This window comes from Bufo gargarizans, chromosome 2 (genome assembly GCF_014858855.1).
Source record: "Bufo gargarizans isolate SCDJY-AF-19 chromosome 2, ASM1485885v1, whole genome shotgun sequence".
NCBI classification, from domain to species: Eukaryota; Metazoa; Chordata; class Amphibia; order Anura; family Bufonidae; genus Bufo; species Bufo gargarizans.
Genome location: NC_058081.1, coordinates 55,436,841 through 55,455,236, shown reverse-complemented (window position 1 = coordinate 55,455,236; position 18,396 = coordinate 55,436,841). Strand labels below are relative to the sequence as shown.

At 44.6% G+C, this 18,396-nt stretch overlaps 1 protein-coding gene across 1 annotated transcript; it reads left to right on the top strand.

Moving 5' to 3' along the window:
• The first annotated feature begins 1,673 nt into the window (after positions 1–1,673).
• On the top strand, positions 1,674–16,972 carry EPOR (erythropoietin receptor). The gene is made up of 8 exons (XM_044278959.1): positions 1,674–1,998; positions 11,935–12,058; positions 14,074–14,243; positions 14,561–14,724; positions 14,817–14,964; positions 15,054–15,141; positions 15,222–15,309; positions 15,574–16,972. Exons 1-8 carry the CDS (start codon positions 1,881–1,883, stop codon positions 16,207–16,209), a joined length of 1,536 nt encoding a protein of 511 aa, XP_044134894.1. The 5' UTR covers positions 1,674–1,880; the 3' UTR covers positions 16,210–16,972.
• Positions 16,973–18,396: the final 1,424 nt, after the last annotated feature.

The following is an 18,396-nucleotide window of genomic DNA, read 5'->3' as shown; positions in this document are numbered from 1 at the left end:
GTTGTTCAGTTTTTTCCACGCGAGTGCAATGCGTTTTGATGGGTTTTTCACACGCGTGATAAAAAACCTGAAGGTTTACAAACAGCATCTCCTAGCAACCATCAGTGAAAAACGCATTGCATGCGCACTTGCTTGCGGATGCAATGCGTTTTCCACTGAAGCCCCATTCACTACTATGAGGCTAGGGCTGCGTGAAAAACGCAGAATATAGAACATGCTGCGTTTTTTACGCAACGCCGAACTGATGCGTGAAAAAAACCACTTGTGTACACAGACCCATTGAAATGAATGGGTCAGGATTCCGTGCGGGCGCAATGCGTTCACGTCACGCATTGCACCCGCTCGGAAAACTCGCTCGTGTGATAGGAGCCTTAGGTTTAGTGATATGGAATCAGTACAAGATGGAGCTGTGTCTGGTCTTCTCTATGCCTTCACACCTCCTGCACTACATTTCTCTAGGACTGCACCAGCTTTCTCTGGAAGGGACACCCATGCTGTAATATGTGTGGGTATGGCAGTGTATACACGTGGTGCAGGCAGCAGTGAACGTAGTGGCGGGAGAACGGTGTAGCAACTGTGTCTGTTGTGACAGATAAGAAGTAAGCAGGCGTCGGTTTGGCCGTTCTCTCTCCACCCTGTCTTGTGGCGTACGCCTCTCCTCTCATTCACATCATGCAGCATTCCCCGACACAGACCGCCATACGAAAAACACTGTTGCCCTTAGCAACCAGTCAGGTCACTGCCTTTAAAAGATGACCACTTACAGCATGTTTGGGCGATCAAATAGTTAAAGGGGTTGTCTCACTTCAGCAAGTGGCATGTATCATGTAGATGAAGTTAATACAAGCCACTTACTAATGTATTGTGATTTTCCATATTGTCGCCTTTGCTGGCTTGATTCATCACATTATACACTGCTCGTCTCTATGGTTACGACCACCCAGATTTACCAGCAGTGGGACACATTGGGATCAAGTTCTTGTCGGGGGGATCTTTATAAAAAAGTTGGCAAACCCCATTTGTTTGGTGTGTTTTTTCAGATCACAGCATGGCATTGGTGTGAAACTTTAACCATAGACTTCTCTATAGGAAAAAAACCTGGAAAAAAAAAAAACACGAGAAAAATGTGTAACTAAAAAAAGGCCACCCTAACGCATTAATTTGATGGTGTCTTTTCTACAAGCTGAAAAATGCAATGAAAATAAAGTGTGGCAGTGCCCTGCACGCACCAGCATAAGTGGTGTACCTGCTGTGTGCCCGATTTATTGTGTTTTTGAGACTTTTCGGGCCTCAGTTTTGAAAAGTTTTATAAAAAGATGCACGGTCAGAAAAAACGCAACAAATTTTGTTGCAAAATAACGGACTAAAGCAAACTATGAGCTGGAATAAGGAAGGGAGAAGGGTCTGACATGTCCAGCTCCCAGTATGTCACACACTGTGCTCTGATTTTTAAGGTGGCCATACGCTAAATTTGATCAAATTGGTGACTTCAGTCAAAAAGATAATTCGTCAGGTGGACTTTTGACAGTGATCGGTCATTTTAAGGTGAATAATGACAGGCCATCATCACTTACGGAGAAGTCGGCCATGTTTGAACTGTCACAAGATAGCCGCTAGTCAGCCTTTCCTTTAGAAGGGCGTTCCCAGAAAGATGGCTCGTCCTAAGCTGCCTAGATGTGAGCGATCTCCACAGAGATACAGCCTGGCATTTAACTGTACCATTCCTACACGAGTCCTCCTGCCTTATCTCACGCTGCAGAGAGGCAACTGGAACATCTCGCCTCAGCCTTCAGATAGAGACAGAGCGACACAACACACATGCTGTGGAACCAGCAGCAGCCACATGAACTAAAGGAAAAATATATGTGCCCAACTGGACCATGAACGTGTCCGGGAAATCCCAGGCACTTTACTGCGGGTGTCTATTGTCGGTCATGTGGATGGCACTGTGCAATGGGACGGAGAACAAGACCACACTGGCCTCTCTTATCAGCGACGGTAAGTACTTGGGAGCTTCGGCTTCCTCGTGCATCCCCTCATGGTTGTACTTTACTGGCAGAGAGTTTGGGTGTCCTCGCCGTTCTGCTTTATTATCAGACATTAGTTGAGGCAAGGCGGCCCAACAACGCGGGCGGTCATCAATCTGATCAGCTACCTGTCAAGGACCAACATTCGCCTGCCATCGTCAGCTTTTACAATTGTTGTATTGGATGTATATGATCCAGTTCTCACCTAATAGTGGCATTATATGGGGTCTAAGAACATGCCTCACTAATATGGTGGGGGGCTGCTTCATCCTACCTAGTGATCTTCAACCTTTCTAATCTCTCAAGACATCATTGAGTAAGGTCCGGCCTATTTTGGGTCTTTAGGACCTAGCGTTCTTTTTTTTTTTTTGTCAGTTTTTTTTTGCAGCATGGCTTGTATTATTCTATCATATTTATTACATATAAAAATTATTGCTAACTTTTCTTAAATTGTTCTTGGGGTGGGGAAATGGGCAAAAACAGTAAGGCCTCTTTCCCATGGGCGGATCCGCAATACACGGGTGCCGTTCTGTGGGCATTCTGCATCACAGATGCGGACCCCTTCACTTCAATAGGTCCGCAAATCCGGAGATGCGGAACGGAAGCACGGAATGGAACCCTACGGAAGCACTACAGAGTGACTTAAGTTTCTGGTGTCTACGGAGTGCTTCTGTGGGGTTTCGTCCCGTACTTCCGTTCCACAAAAAGATAGAACATGTCCTATCTTTTTGCGGAACGGCCGGATCGCTGACCCATTTAAATGAATGGGTCCGCGATCCGCTGCGGCTGCCCCGCGGACTGTGTTCGTGCATTGCGGCCCGCATTTTGTGGGCCGCAGCACGACCACGGGGCGCACACGCCCGTGGGAAAGATGCCTAAATCTGCCATTGTCTTTAATTGTTTTTATTGCGCAGTGTGCTATATGGTATAACTAATATACTGAGGGTGAATATACCAACAAGGAGGGATGACAGCACTCCCACAATTGTGCAAAAAGCAGACTGTGGTTTGTTCACTGGTGTACATTGTGACATTTCAGCTTCCACCTACAGCGTTTTTCAAGCCAGCTGAAACAATAGACACCAGAAACTAAAGTCACAGTCTGTTTTTTTCTTTGCACCGTTGTCGGAGTGCTGTCATCCCTTCTTGTTGGTATATTCATGGCTGATGATCTAGGCCGGGATCACGTGCACCGATTTTCTCTATGGGCTCATGCACATAGACATTGGCGTTCTGCATTCCTTAAATTCACAAAATACGGATACCAACCGTGTGCATCTCTCAGTTTCTTCGGGCCCTATTGTAGATGGCACCCGAGTGCTGTCTGCATTTTTTGCGGCCCCATCTGAATGAATGGGTCTGCGTGCGATCCGCATTATATATGGTCGTGTGCATGAGCCTTACTGCTGAGGAGTGCTGCCTTCTTCTGTCTGTAATATCTCACGCCTGCATTCTAGAATTCTATGAAATTGGCTTTATTTGCACAAAAACTTTGTAACATTTTGCATTTCTACTCCACTTCTGGTGGGATTAAAGTTTTTTTTTTTTTAAGACTTTTTAACTGATAACCTGTCCTCCAACACCCGGGACCCCCGCTGATCAGCTGTTTGAGAAGCCCCCGACACTCCTATAAATGCCACAGCCTTCTTCCAGCTCCCCAAGCACAGCGCCGCACATTGTATAGTGGCTGTACTTGGTATCGCACTCAGCCCCATTCACCTCTATGGGGCAGAGCTGCGCCTAGGCCATGTGACCGATGAGCACGTCATCATTGGCCTAGGAAAAGCAGAGAGAAGTTCGCAGTGCTCACAGGAGCACCGGTGCCTTCTCCAACAGCTGATCGGCGGGGGTCCCGGATGTTGCAACCTCACCTATCACATGCTGATGACCTATCCATCAGTTAAAAAGTCTCAGAAAACCTTTTTAAATGAAATAGTGCAATTCACACCCTTGGTCCATGTAGAGAAACTCGCAGCATGCACCATTCTTGTCTCATTTCTATTCGAGGCTCATTAGGTGACTGAAATATGGTTGGATGTTAACACCCATAGCTGAAATAGCCAGACCTCCCGCCATTCTATTGAACCAAATTCACCATAGGCCCCTTTCAGACAAGTGAGTTCCACACATCGGATTCGCAGTGTGAGTATGCAGCTACTCCTGTACTGACCTCCCAGCACTGCCTGGGTCACATAGCATTATATTGATTTATGATGCTATGTAACCCTTAGGCCCCTTGCAGACGAGCGTTCCTCCCGCAGCGAGTCCGCATCGCAGCACCTGGCCTGACCTCCCAGCACTGACGGGATTCACATAGCATTATATTGATTTATGATGCTATGTAACACTTACAGTTCTGGAATGTATTGGATAACACTGGCAGCATTATGCCAGTGTTATCCAATGCATTCCAGAACTGTAAGACCTCTTTCACACGAGCGAGTATTCCGCGCGGGTGCAATGCGTGATGCAAACGCATTGCACTCGCACTGAATCCAGACCCATTCATTTCAATGGGTCTGTGTACATGGGCGTTGGTCTTCACTCATCACTTGTGCGTTGCATGAAAATCGCAGCATGCTCTATATTGTGCATTTTTCACGCAACACAGGCCCCATAGAAGTGAATGGGGCTGCGTGAAAATCGCAAGCATCCGCAAGCAAGTGCAGATGCGGTGCGATTTTCACGCATGGTTGCTAGGAGACTATCGGGATAGGGACCCAATGTTTACGATTTTCCCTTATAACATGGTTATAAGGGAAAATAATAGCATTCTTAATACAGAATGCTTAGTAAAATAGGGCTGGAGGGGTTAAAAAAAAATATAATAATTTAACTCACCTTAATCCACTTGTTTGCGCAGTCGGCATCTCTTCTGTCTTCTTCTTTGAGGAAAAGGACCTGTGGTGACCTCACTGCGCTCATCACATGGTCCATCACATAATCCATCACCATGGTGATGGATCATGTGATGGACCATGCGATGAGCGCAGTGATGTCATCAAAGGTCCTTTACCCAGGTCCTGAAGAAAGAAGTAAGAAGAGAAGCCGGGCTGCGCGAACAATTGGATTAAGGTGAGTTAAATTATTTTTAAAAAAAATTTTTAACCCCTCCAGCGCTATTGTACTATACATTCTGTATTAAGAATGCTATTATTTTTCCTTATAACCATGTTATAAGGGGAAATAATACAATCTACACAACACCTAACCCAAACCTGAACTTCTGTGAAGAAGTTCGGGTCTGGGTACCACATTCAGTTTTTTTGCACGCGCGTGCAAAACGCATTGCACCTGCGCGATAAAAACTGAACAACGGAAAGCAAATGCAGTCAAAACTGACTGAAATTGCGTACCCACTCACGCAGGTTTGCCGCAATGCACCCGGGACACATCCTGAGCCAAAACGTGACGCCCGTGTGAAAGAGGCCTAAGGGTTACATTGCATCATAAATCAATATAATTCTATGTTACACCCGGCAGCACTGGGAGGTCAGGCCAGGAGCTGCGTTGTGGACTCTCTGCAGGAGGAACGCTCGTCTTCAAGGGGCCTTACAGTTCTGGAATGTATTGGATAACACTGACAGCATTAGGTCAGTTCTATACAATACATTCCAGGACTGTAAGGGTTACATAGCATCATAAATCAATATAAGCCTACATGCACACGAACGTATGTGTTTTGCGGTCCGCAAATTGCGGACCCCAATTGTACCCCAAAGTGAGTTCCAGGATGAGAAATGCATAGGCCCACACCTGCCGCATAAAGCTAGTAAGCCCAAAAAAATCCACCTCATCCGCTGAGATGGGGGGAAATTCTCAGGAAAGGAACACAGTTTAAGGCCTCATGCACACGACCATTGTGTGCATCCGTGTCCGTTTTTCCGTTTTCCGTGATTTTCTGCGGACCCATTGACTTTCAATGGGTCCATTGAAAACTCGGAAAATGCACCGTTTGTCATCCGCATCCGTGATCCGTGTTTCCTGTCCGTCAAACGGTTCGATGTCCGTCAAAAATTCAAGTCAATGGGTCCGTGAAAAAACACGGAGGCACACAAGATTGTCATCCGCGTCCGTGATCTGTGTCCGTTTTTTTCCTATCATTTTCAAGGCAAACTTGACTTAGATTTTTTTTTCACTTTTCTGGTCTGGTGATCCTCCCAAAATCAAGGAAGACACACGGAAGAAAAAACAGACACGGATCACGGAACAATGGAACCCCGTTTTGCGGACCGTGAAAAAATACTGTCGTGTGCATGAGGCCTAAGACATTATGCACCAACATTCTGTCTCCAAGTAAACGACCAATGGTGTAAAGTTGGACGAAAGTGCCACACACCGAATCTGTCGTCCAGCCTGAGCCGCTCAGAGAAGTTTATTTTTTAAACTCGTTTTATTGGAGTATAATGGTACAAATAGCAAAGTACATGACATAAGTCACATGGCAATAAGATAAAAAAACACACACAAAGGAATAAAAACAAAACAAGATACATGATGGTGTCTCCCTGTGTGCAGCAGGGTCTCTGACATGTATAAGACATTTTCCGTACAGCAGTGGTCGTAGCATCTCAGGGGACAAGCCCCGAGGACATATGGGTACAATAACAGGCAGAACTTTTGTTCAAGGGGCATGTGAAGGGCATCAACGGTTAGATAACGTGTGGACGCACACCACTCCCCCCATACCGCTCAGAGAAGTTTGGCGCATCTTTAGACTACCTACTACATTTACACTGTTTTCTTCTGGAAGCAGCGCCACACCTGTCCATAGGTTGTATGTGGTATTACAGCTCAGCACCATTGAAGTGAAAGGGGCCCAGCTGCATGTTTTTTCTAATTCTGGAAAATCTCTTTAAATTTTGCAATAACATGTTTTCAGCCAAACTAAGAACAAAAGCTCTTGGAGTTTGAGAAGAAAACATGTTGTTTTGCCCAGGCTGGCGGAGGACTGTGTGGCTATGTCCTGGGGAGACACGCGCCCCGTAGTAGTTATCACAGAACGTCTTATCTGCCCCAGCAGATGTACAGTAAGGGGACAGGACGTGTGCAATGTTTATGTGCTGCTTTACAGCATTTCACAGCTCTGACGTAAGGGGGCGCTCTGACCTTCCTACAGTACTGCACAGGGTATATGTAAATATTCGGATAGTTTGGCACCCATGGTGATTGGACTTTCCAGACTATCAGACAGCCACATTTTCTCACTCATCCCCGTTATTATGGCCTTAGTGATTCCATGAAACACATGAATGTGGCCGAGCAGATCAAATAAACAGGATACCTTTCAGAGAAAAAAACTGCACCATCAGGTGCCCTGTCTGAACAGCCACATGGAAAGCGCAGTCAAGGATAAGGCTAGAGGAGTCCATACTGTTAACCATGGCACACGGTGTAGTGATACAAGTTTCATAATGACTGTCACTGACACTTGTTGATGTGATGAGACTGCCATTGTATGTTTTGTGTACTAGCAGGGCAGTATTATTTCTGCAGTGTATGGCATTTTGATGTTTTTTGGAGCTGGCATCACAGCAGTCAATATAGAGATACGGTATTGTTCCATGACCACTGTGACTGGCACTATTATGTGGGCATCGCTACCACTGTTTTATTTGTAGGATAATAATACTGTGTGCCACTTTTATCTGCAGTGCTGTGTCATTTGGGGTTTGTATGGCACTTTTATTTGCAAGACAGTGTTATTTGAGGGTTTATGTCACAAATATTTGTAGTGTAGTGTTATAGAGGGGTTAATGGTACTCTCATTTGCAGAGCGGTATTGTTTGGGGCATTATATGGCCCTTATTTTTACAGGGCAATATTATATAGGGGCTTTATGGCACACTTATTTGTAGTGTAGTATTATTTGCAAATTGTATGGCATATTTAAAGGAAAACAACCAAAGGATGCAAGAAATTTACTAAACCTCCCACTCCAGTTGGCGCAAGTCCGGTTTTTCACATGTGCAAATTATTTTTGTGACAGTTTACGCCCACGATCACAACTTTTCTAAAGAGCGGCGAGGTGTGGATGGGACCTGCGCGGCCAGACACATATAAGGCTACTTTGACACTGCCATTTTGGTTTCCATTTGTGAGATCCGTTCAGGGCTCTCACACGCGGTCCAAAACGGATCAGTTTTGCCCTTAATGCATTCTGAATGGATAAGGATCCGCTCAGAATGGATCAGTTTGGCTCCTTTCCGCCTCCATTCTGCTTTGGAGGCGGACACCAAAACGCTGCTTGTAGCCAAACTGATCCTTCCTGGCACACAATGTAAGTCAATGGGGACGGAGCCGTTTTCACTGACACAATATGGCACAATAGAAAACGGATCCGTCCCTCATTAATGGTGTTCATGACAGATCCATCATGACTATAGAAGACAAACGGATCCATTCATGACGGATGCATGCAGTTGTATTATTGTAACAGAAGCATTTTTGCAGATCCATGACGGATCCGCAAAAAAACGCTAATGTGAAAGTAACCTTACCTGTGGGATTACAAAAATTTGAAATGGGGGGAAATTACTACATTGATGGGGACAAGGCTGTCACTGAGTATTTTAATAGTTTTGTTCAGCATAAGACGACTTTTAAAACTGTAACTTGTATATGGAAATGTCATTACTGATAGCAACACAGGGCTCAGCGCAGTGTTTTTAGTGGTTGATTGTTATGGCAGCCGGAGTGTAATCACTATGCAAACTAGCCAGTTTGGCTAAGGGCATTGCCTGGTACCCTGGAATTCACCCTTTAACCCCTGTACAGGGATGTGGACTTTGCTGCAGGGAACCAACCAGGCCATTACCTCCTGGAGTAGTCCTGGTATAGTTGTCAGCCGACCTACAGGGGTCAGAGACACCAGTGCAAGGCACTACGGATAAGGCAACACTCAAAGTCAGGGAACAGACCTAGATCAGGGCAGGCACAGTTCATGCGTATCCAAGAAACGAATCTGAGGTCAGAGCATGCCAAATAAAAGAAAGTCAGTCACGTAGTTCTTTTGGATACTATTAAATACTTGCGCTGCAGGTCCTTGTAGTGTTGTGGGTCAATACACACCAGTTACCAATGCGTTAAAGTGATGAACCGCGCTGCCTAAACAAGGAATTTTTTCCACCGTGCTATAAGCCCACCGAGTTGATACAGGATAACAGTGCTTCCCAGCTCTGCATTCCAAACGCACCTCCTGGATTCCTCTGCAGGGCACCAAAAAATCACACCATAGTGAAGCACTTCAAATGCAGGTAAAAAACTTGTGGTTTATTATACTCACAAACGAGCTAAAATAGATAGCATATATAAAATCCTGGTAGTAGCACTCCGCTGCCCGACCCGGGTTTCGCACTCAAGCTTCGTCAGGGCATGCACCCCCCTCCCTGGTGAAGTGAGTAACAACCATTTCTGATACACACGTCTCTGCTATTCTGATCTTTGACATAGGAAGATCTTACCACTGACCATACAGTCAGTTCACAAGATCCGCTCCTTATGTCCGTATCGGCAGTAACGTTTTGCTTTTAATTATTTATTATTAACTTTTCTCCTTTATCTAAATTCACCTATTTAATTCTCCATCTATGTTTTGAAGTATACATGATATACACATATATATTCCTTTTAGGAGTTCTCCAACTGGTGCCCCACACTTTGATTGGTCTTTCTTTACTATCACACACGCCGTCCCTCGCTCTTTAGTGTGTGCCGCCTGACTTTTTGGTCAAGTGGGTTGCTGACTTTTTCTTCATAGTCTGCACTAACTACGGTACATCAAGTATTTGTGTCCTATTGGCACCCCATCCATTCCTCATTTTTCACTTCCCGTCATTTCTTGCCCCCCTCCTTTCCCCTCTTCCCTTCTTCCACCCATTTTACTTACACTCCATTTTTTTTATTTATTCTTGATAAGGAGTGAGAGGGCAGAGCAGCATTTATAGCAACAGCAAGGAGAAGAGGGGTGTGAGTGGTAGCAGAAATGGGAGTTGTAGTAGCTCAATGAATAATGTTCTTAATGGCGAGAGATACAGACTGCCGATGTAACACTGATGTTATGGGTGACATGTATAAAGCCAACCAAGGCAACGGGTCCAAGTGGCATTCACCCAATCCTTACAGAACGTTACTATAAACAGATCCATGTAAAGGTGCCGTGGATATTGCCTATCTGGATTTCGGCAAAGCCTTAGATAAGTGCCACATAAAGAGCTGATAGATAAATTGTTGAAGATTGGACTCTATCTCTGAATAGTTCAGTAGATTTGCAGTTAGCTAAAAAATAGATATCGAGGGTTGTCGTTGATTATGTACATTGTGAGAAGAGACATATTACAAGCCATGGACCTCAAAGGTCCGTCCTGGGTCCTTCTTTTTTTAAATGTTTGTAGGTGGCATAGGAGAAGGTTTGGTAGGTAAGGTTTGTCTATTAGCCAATAACACAGAAGTGTGTAACATATTCGTTGGAATTTCGTTGTGATTATGCTGTAAATGGCAATGACAATAAAGTCTTATCTATATTCCAGGAGGGATTCGTAACATGGAAACAAAGATTTTGTTTTCCTGGATAAATAGTCCAAACAATGGAAACTGCAGTTCAATGTTTCCAAATGTAAAATAATGTACTTGAGGAGAAGGAACCCTCTATCCGAGGATCATACTGGCAGTTCTGTGTTAGCGAGGACTTCAGAAGAGAAGGATCTAGGGGTCCTGATATCAGACAGCTTCAAAAAGAGTGCACAGTGTGGGCAGGCTGCGGGAAGAGCAGGATAGATGCTTGGTTGTATAGCTAGAGATAGAACCAGTAGGAAGAGAGCGATTGTGATCCCGCTGTGCAGTTCGCTAATGAGACCGCATCTGGAATACTGTGTCCAGCTCTGGAGACATCACCTAGAAAAAGACATAGATAAAATAGAACAGTGGGCTACAGAAATGGTGGAGGATCTGAAACATAAAACATCAGGAGAGAGAGGAAAGAACTAAGGGGGTCATTTATTAAGACATTTTAGACGCCGGTCTGTGCCGGCAGTGGATCTGCCGAAGTTATGTCCAGCGCCAGTCTAAATGTAAGACAGCAACTGAGCTGTCTTATATTTAGACCATGTTTTACGCCTAAAACAGGCACAGAAAATGATGAATGAGATGTGCCTGCTGGCCCGTCCTCTTTCCCCACCTACGTCATGCCCACTTTTTTAGACCTGGCGTGAGCGGGGAAGAGTCGCAGATTGCGACACAATCTAGGACAGAAATACACCTAATATAGGCAGATTTCTTGTCATAAAAATATATATATTTTAAAAGTGCAAATAAGGTTCAGGGGGACACAAGAACAAGGGGGCACAATCTTAAATTAATTGGGGGGAAGATCTCAGAACCAGTGTCAGGAAATATTATTACACTGAAACAGTACTAATCCAAGTACTTCACGTTTGCGTGTCCTGTATGATGTCCGATTCAGGACTGCTGGACCTCTCCAGTTGTATCATCTGCCTTTCATGCATTTCAAGTAGGATTATACTTTCTTAAAGGGGTGTCTGGCATCTCTGAAGAGACCTGTGCTTACCTGCTCCCCGCCCTCCATGGATTTCCGGTCCTGCCTGTCAATTTATGCAGAGGCAGGGTCGTGTGCTCCGCTGGAGCCAATGACTGGCCTCAGTGGTGATGTGACCTCAAGGGAACGTGACCCAGCAGTGACATCATTGGGGACACGTCATCACTGAGGTCAGTCGTTGGCTGCAGTGGTGCACTTGACCCCGTCTCTACATAAGTTGACAAAGTCTCTGTGTCACCGTCTGCAGCTCGCATGATATAATCAGACTCATCTTGGTGTGTAAATGTCATAAAAGCCATCACCAGTATTACTCAATCGACATGGTGAATAACCTTCCATCTCTTATGTTCACAGTGTACAGCGTCATTGAGAATAAGTCTGTGATTCCTTTTTGCTTCACAAACAACCTGTACGAGCTTACGTGTTTCTGGAAAAGCAACAGCTCAGATACCTCCAGCTATAATTTTACCTATACACCGTGAGTATCAGACCTGTATATCAAGGTTTGAGAAGAGGCTTTTCATTTGCATATGATTTGCCTATCTTATTGTAAAGGTCCTCTTATATGGGCCGATGCATGGGCAAATATTGGGAAAGAACTAAAGATTCTCAATAGTTGCCTGATCGTTAGTGTGCAGCAGTCATCTCCTCTGTATGGGCATGACTGATTGCTACTGTGATCACTCGTTCTTATACAGAGTCATAGTATGCTAAACAGCTGCAGAGATATCTGCGTTTTTATTCATATGCAAATAAGCAAGTTTGAGCACCAGGGGGTGGGGCTGAATCCTTGGAGCACTGCTTTGCAACACCCCATGTGCTCTGCACACTCCGCCTCCCCTTGATTGACAGGGCTAGACATCTGCATGCTGAGAGCAGAGTTGTGTCTTACAGCTGTGTCCTAGAGCTGTGTCCTAGTATGTACATATCCTATACTCTATGTACTGTAGCCTTACCACATCAAGATATGCTCCGAAAGCTAATATACATATTACTGCTTTATGCACAGACACAATATATGACTATAATAAAACCAGTAATATGTGTTAGTTTCTAAACATAGAGAAAAACATTCTTTCTATGTGAAAATCCTATAGCTTACAGGGAGTGCAGAATTATTAGGCAAATGAGTATTTTGACCACATCATCCTCTTTATGCATGTTGTCTTACTCCAAGCTGTATAGGCTCGAAAGCCTACTACCAATTAAGCATATTAGGTGATGTGCATCTCTGTAATGAGAAGGGGTGTGGTCTAATGACATCAACACCCTATATCAGGTGTGCAACTTCCTTTCCTTTGGCAAAATGGGTCAAAAGAAGGACTTGACAGGCTCAGAAAAGTCAAAAATAGTGAGATATCTTGCAGAGGGATGCAGCACTCTTAAAATTGCAAAGCTTCTGAAGCGTGATCATCGAACAATCAAGCGTTTCATTCAAAATAGTCAATAGGGTCGCAAGAAGCGTGTGGAAAAACCAAGGCGCAAAATAACTGCCCATGAACTGAGAAAAGTCAAGCGTGCAGCTGCCAAGATGCCACTTGCCACCAGTTTGGCCATATTTCAGAGCTGCAACATCACTGGAGTGCCCAAAAGCACAAGGTGTGCAATACTCAGAGACATGGCCAAGGTAAGAAAGGCTGAAAGACGACCACCACTGAACAAGACACACAAGCTGAAACGTCAAGACTGGGCCAAGAAATATCTCAAGACTGATTTTTCTAAGGTTTTATGGACTGATGAAATGAGAGTGAGTCTTGATGGGCCAGATGGATGGGCCCGTGGCTGGATTGGTAAAGGGCAGAGAGCTCCAGTCCGACTCAGACGCCAGCAAGGTGGAGGTGGAGTACTGGTTTGGGCTGGTATCATCAAAGATGAGCTTGTGGGGCCTTTACGGGTTGAGGATGGAGTCAAGCTCAACTCCCAGTCCTACTGCCAGTTTCTGGAAGACACCTTCTTCAAGCAGTGGTACAGGAAGAAGTCTGCATCCTTCAAGAAAAAGATGATTTTCATGCAGGACAATGCTCCATCACACGCGTCCAAGTACTCCACAGCGTGGCTGGCAAGAAAGGGTATAAAAGAAGAAAATCTAATGACATGGCCTCCTTGTTCACCTGATCTGAACCCCATTGAGAACCTGTGGTCCATCATCAAATGTGAGATTTACAAGGAGGGAAAACAGTCCACCTCTCTGAACAGTGTCTGGGAGGCTGTGGTTGCTGCTGCACGCAATGTTGATGGTGAACAGATCAAAACACTGACAGAATCCATGGATGGCAGGCTTTTGAGTGTCCTTGCAAAGAAAGGTCTGATATCTATTGTTGATACAATATGGGTCTGTGAGATTTACAGATCACTGCTTTCTGTCTTCATTTACATTTTACACAGCACCCCAATTATTTTGGAATTGGGGTTGTATATACTTATATACTTGCACCTCTAATGTGACCTAGAGGGCGACTATATGATGCTAATTTTATTTTATCTCTTTTCCAGTGAGGAGAAAACGTGCAATTTGACGACGGCGGCTGCTTCCGATGACATCTGGTGGCACATCTGTCAGTTTCGAAACATTGACTTATTTTCTTTGACGCCCTATCACATCACAGTGGAAGATAAGTTGAAGAATTGCAGCTTCAGCCGAGACTGCAGAGCAGAACATGTTGGTAAGAAACTCCCACACCTAGCTCTTCTGCATATAATGTACTTGCACATCTCTTCAGGTGTACAGAAATCCCATAGTCCTACTCGCCAATCCAGGCGTGAGGGAGTCTCACCTGAAGCACTTTTTGGCTGGTAAAGCCAAGAGGTGGGACTGCTCCATCAAATGAAACACTTTCTGGCCACTAATCTCTGCTGATAAAAATCAGCGCCTGAAGAGGGTTACAGACACCCTGGATCAGCATATTGACTGGGGGCTCTCCATCCATTCATGGGGATACATTAGAACCTGCCAAATCATCCGTTCTCTTTCTCTTTGAAGTGTACCTGGAGCCCATTAAAAACATCACAGTGAAGGAGCAGTGGAGGCCGCTTGGATTGTGGCTCATCCTCAATCACACCTATCCAGATCTTCTTGCCCTGACCTATGAAGTGAAATACATGAGTGAAAAAAGCAACATTCAGAAAACTGAGACATTTCCGAATGTAAGAAAACCACATGAGGTGACATCAGTGCTGTGATCTGTATATTTATATATGATTGGGGTTATATCTGCCACCCTACTTGTTATGATCAGATACGAGGAAACCAGGGCGATGTGAAGCTTTTCCTCGATGATATTGTTGGAGGGGCTGAGTACACGTTCAGCGTCAGAGTCAAAGCAGATGAGGAGTATGACGGCTACTGGAGCCAGTGGACAGATGTTCATGTCCAGATAGAAAATGGTGAGTACACAGAGTGATCTGCCTGTAGAAATCACAGGGGATGGTCACTAGGGCAGACCACAAATGTTGTACTTTCATGTTTTCTTTAGTTGTAGACCCATTTCATGTTATGATGTATGTGATTGCCGGCCTGATACCGATTGTGGCCATCATCATGTTAGCTACATATCAGAGAAGGTAAGTGACATTTTTCAGTCCTATTAGGTTTTATCAAATCACAACTCACTGTCTGAGACTTACCTACTGTACCATGGCAGGTTCCTCAAGACGAAGGTGTGGCCGGAAATCCCAAGCCCAGAACATCACTTCAAGGAGCTGTACACAACTCATAAAGGCAATTTTAAGGTACTGACAAAACCTCTTGTAAAGTGTGATAGATAGATAGATAGATATAGACAGATAGATAGATAATGGATAGATAAACATGAGACAGATAGAGATAGATAGATAGATAGATAGATAGATAGATAGATATGAGATAGATAGATAGATAGATATAGACAGACAGACAGATAGGAGATAGATAAATAATAGATAGATGAACATGAGATAGATAGACATATCTCTGTATTGCTCATTTTCCATTGTATTTTATATTTTATGTAACAGCTGTGGTTAGATCAGACGGACGCTTACCTTATATGGATATCTAGAAATATCTTTCATGAAGGTCCAATCTCTACACTGGAAGTCCTCTCAGAACTTCCTAATGTGATGCCCCAACCTGCACCTTCAGCACAACTGCCGCCCAAGGACAGCTACGTGACTCTTGATGAGAGTTTTTTGCCCCACTTCCCGGCATGGATGGTAACTCAAAGACAACTAGACATCCAGATGGAGCTACTGATTCCAGGTGAAACTCCCAGTCAGGAGAACACCTGCAGTATCGTTGGGAGATCAGGAGAAGATGAGAGGAAAATGAGCACCGAGGAGGTCCCACCTGTGGAGGAGAGAAAGAGCCATCTTACAAAGGGAAAGCCTGGCTGTCTAACCATCCATAGGGAGGACTCCCTAAGCTCAGAGGAAGGGAAGCAGAGTCCAGGATCCAGTTTTGAGTATACAGTTTTAGAGACGTGTGACGGGCTCTTATCCCCCAGGACACGTTCTATTCCTCAACGCCAGCCTCTGAAGTATGCTTACCTAGCCATGTCCGAGTCAGGGGAAGAAAGTCCTCCAGCATCTCCAAACATTTACCAGAACAGCATCTGTGCCCAGCGACCAGCCCATATCTACTCCCAGTGCTGAGAAGAACCCATTGACTAGAGCAGGGGTAGGCAACCTCCGGCACTCCAGCTGTTGTGAAACTACAACTTCCAGCATGCATACTTACTCTGCTCTTCTAAGAACTCACATATAAATGAATGGATCATGCTGGGAATTGTAGTTTCACAACAGCTGGAGTGCCGAAGGTTGCTGATCCCTGCTGGACTAGAGGGCACTCTGGGAAGATTGCTTCCTGGACATGAGGACTGCAGGGTTTACAGAATTACACCTGGAAAGACTGAGAACCACACATGGTCTGCGGATTGTACATACCTTAACATTTATCTGCAAAAGTGGAGCAATGGACATCTCTCCTTAAAGGAGAACTCCAGTCTTAAACGAGGCTCCTTCGCCGCACAGCTCTTGTACAGGGTTTTTGCTCCCCATAACAGTCTAGTTTCTCTTTGTATGGGAAGTGTAGGACACAGTCTCTAAACTGCCATTCCACAGTCATGTGAGCAGCAGATGCCCAGATGATGTGGCCAATATGGTTGATACTGGTCAGAAATGGGCCCTGTATATGATGACCATTTTAGTATAGAAAGGAACATCAGATGATGAGGAAAGGTCACGGTCATGGGGTCAGGAAGCTGAGATGTCAGGAGCTGTTTGGCCAGGGCCGGATTAAAGGGGTTGTTCCATGATTATTGTAAAAAATGAAAATCAGACATCATATAGTACAGGCTTGGCCAACCTGCGGCTCTCCACCTGTTGTAAAACTACAACTCCCACCATGCCCTGCTGTAGACTAATAACTGTAGGTAGTCTGGGCATGCTGGGAGTTGTAGTTTTGCAACAGCTGGAGAGCCTCAGGTTGGCCATCCCTGATATAGTGCATGACAACCTCTAACAAAGCTAGAACCAGCCCTGTACCTCACACGGGTCCGGAGATCTCCCCATTCATTGCTCTGCTGGATTTATATCACACTGGCAGCTCAAGGGGAGTGTCTTTTTGGCTGCAGCTCAGGGGGTGTGTCCATGCTCTCCCTATCAAGGCTCAGGGGGCGTGTCTCAGCTCTCCCCATCACAGCTCAGAAGGCAGTTTAAGTATGATACTGAGCATGTGCGGCCATCTCAGTGAGCAGGATCAAAGAAATAATAAGAAAAGAAAAAAAAATGCAGGTGGCGCTTTACAGATACACTTTATTGAATAACTGAGTTGCCATGCTAAATTTTTAATCACATGCAATCACAAAAGAATTCAGATCCAGGTACTGGTTTGAAAACTGTAGAATATTTTTCATGGGACAACCCCTGTACCTACAGTATAGAGTATAACAGCCAACAGTATGCAGTACCCTACAGTATACAGTATAACACCCCACAGAGTGCAGTACGTACAGTATAGAGTATAACAGCCAACAGTATGCAGTACCCCACAGTATGCAGTATACAGTATGCTGTACCCTAGAGTATGCAGTATACAGTATAACACCACACAGTATGCTGTACCCTACAGTATGCATTACAGTATAGCACATCACAGTATATAGTATACAGTATACTGTAACCTACAATATGCAGTATACAGTATAACACCCCACAGTATAACACCCCACAGTACTCAGTACCCCACAGTCTGCAGTACCTCACAGTACATCATCTGTTACCTTTTCCTGATGTAATATCCACATAAAACTATGGCAAATTTATCCTGCAGCAACACTCCTCCTGGAGTAAAAGGACCTGTAACATCCATTTGTTAATGGTCACCAGGGATTTTCTTTGTCTGGCCAATAACACAGCCACAAATAATCTGCTTCTGAGCTGATGAAAAGAGACCACAATTTCCCCATAGTAATGTCATATGCTGCATAGATAGTGTAGCCATAGTGTGAGGACCCCAACAAACTGCTCCCCTCGTCTGTGCTGTCTGCTTTCATGTGGAGTTAGGATTTTACTCTTCATGTAAATTGCCAGTACCCCAAATTCCATATAATACCGTAAAACCACTGCACATTCACCTCAGTGACCATTGTCAGTATATGCATCTTTTTTAAGTGAATCCAGCAACTCATCTTCTGAAAAACATCATACTGATGCCATGATGAAGGACAACATGCAATCGTCCAAAACGCCTAGCTGAACATGTATGCACCTATAGACTTTTAAAGTGACCAATCAAGTCTGATATTTTTAAGAAGACAAGTTGCTAGATTCAAATAGTGT

What these genes read in the sequence shown, in the direction of transcription:
- EPOR (XM_044278959.1), top strand. Translation starts at nt 1,881, where the DNA reads ATGAACGTGTCCGGGAAATCCCAGGCACTTTACTGCGGGTGTCTATTG. An exon ending in CTGCAGAGCAGAACATGTTG is followed by an intron (nt 14,244 to 14,560) that starts GTAAGAAACTCC and finishes TTCTCTTTGAAG; the next exon opens with TGTACCTGGAGCCCATTAAA. An exon ending in TTAGCTACATATCAGAGAAG is followed by an intron (nt 15,142 to 15,221) that starts GTAAGTGACATT and finishes GTACCATGGCAG; the next exon opens with GTTCCTCAAGACGAAGGTGT.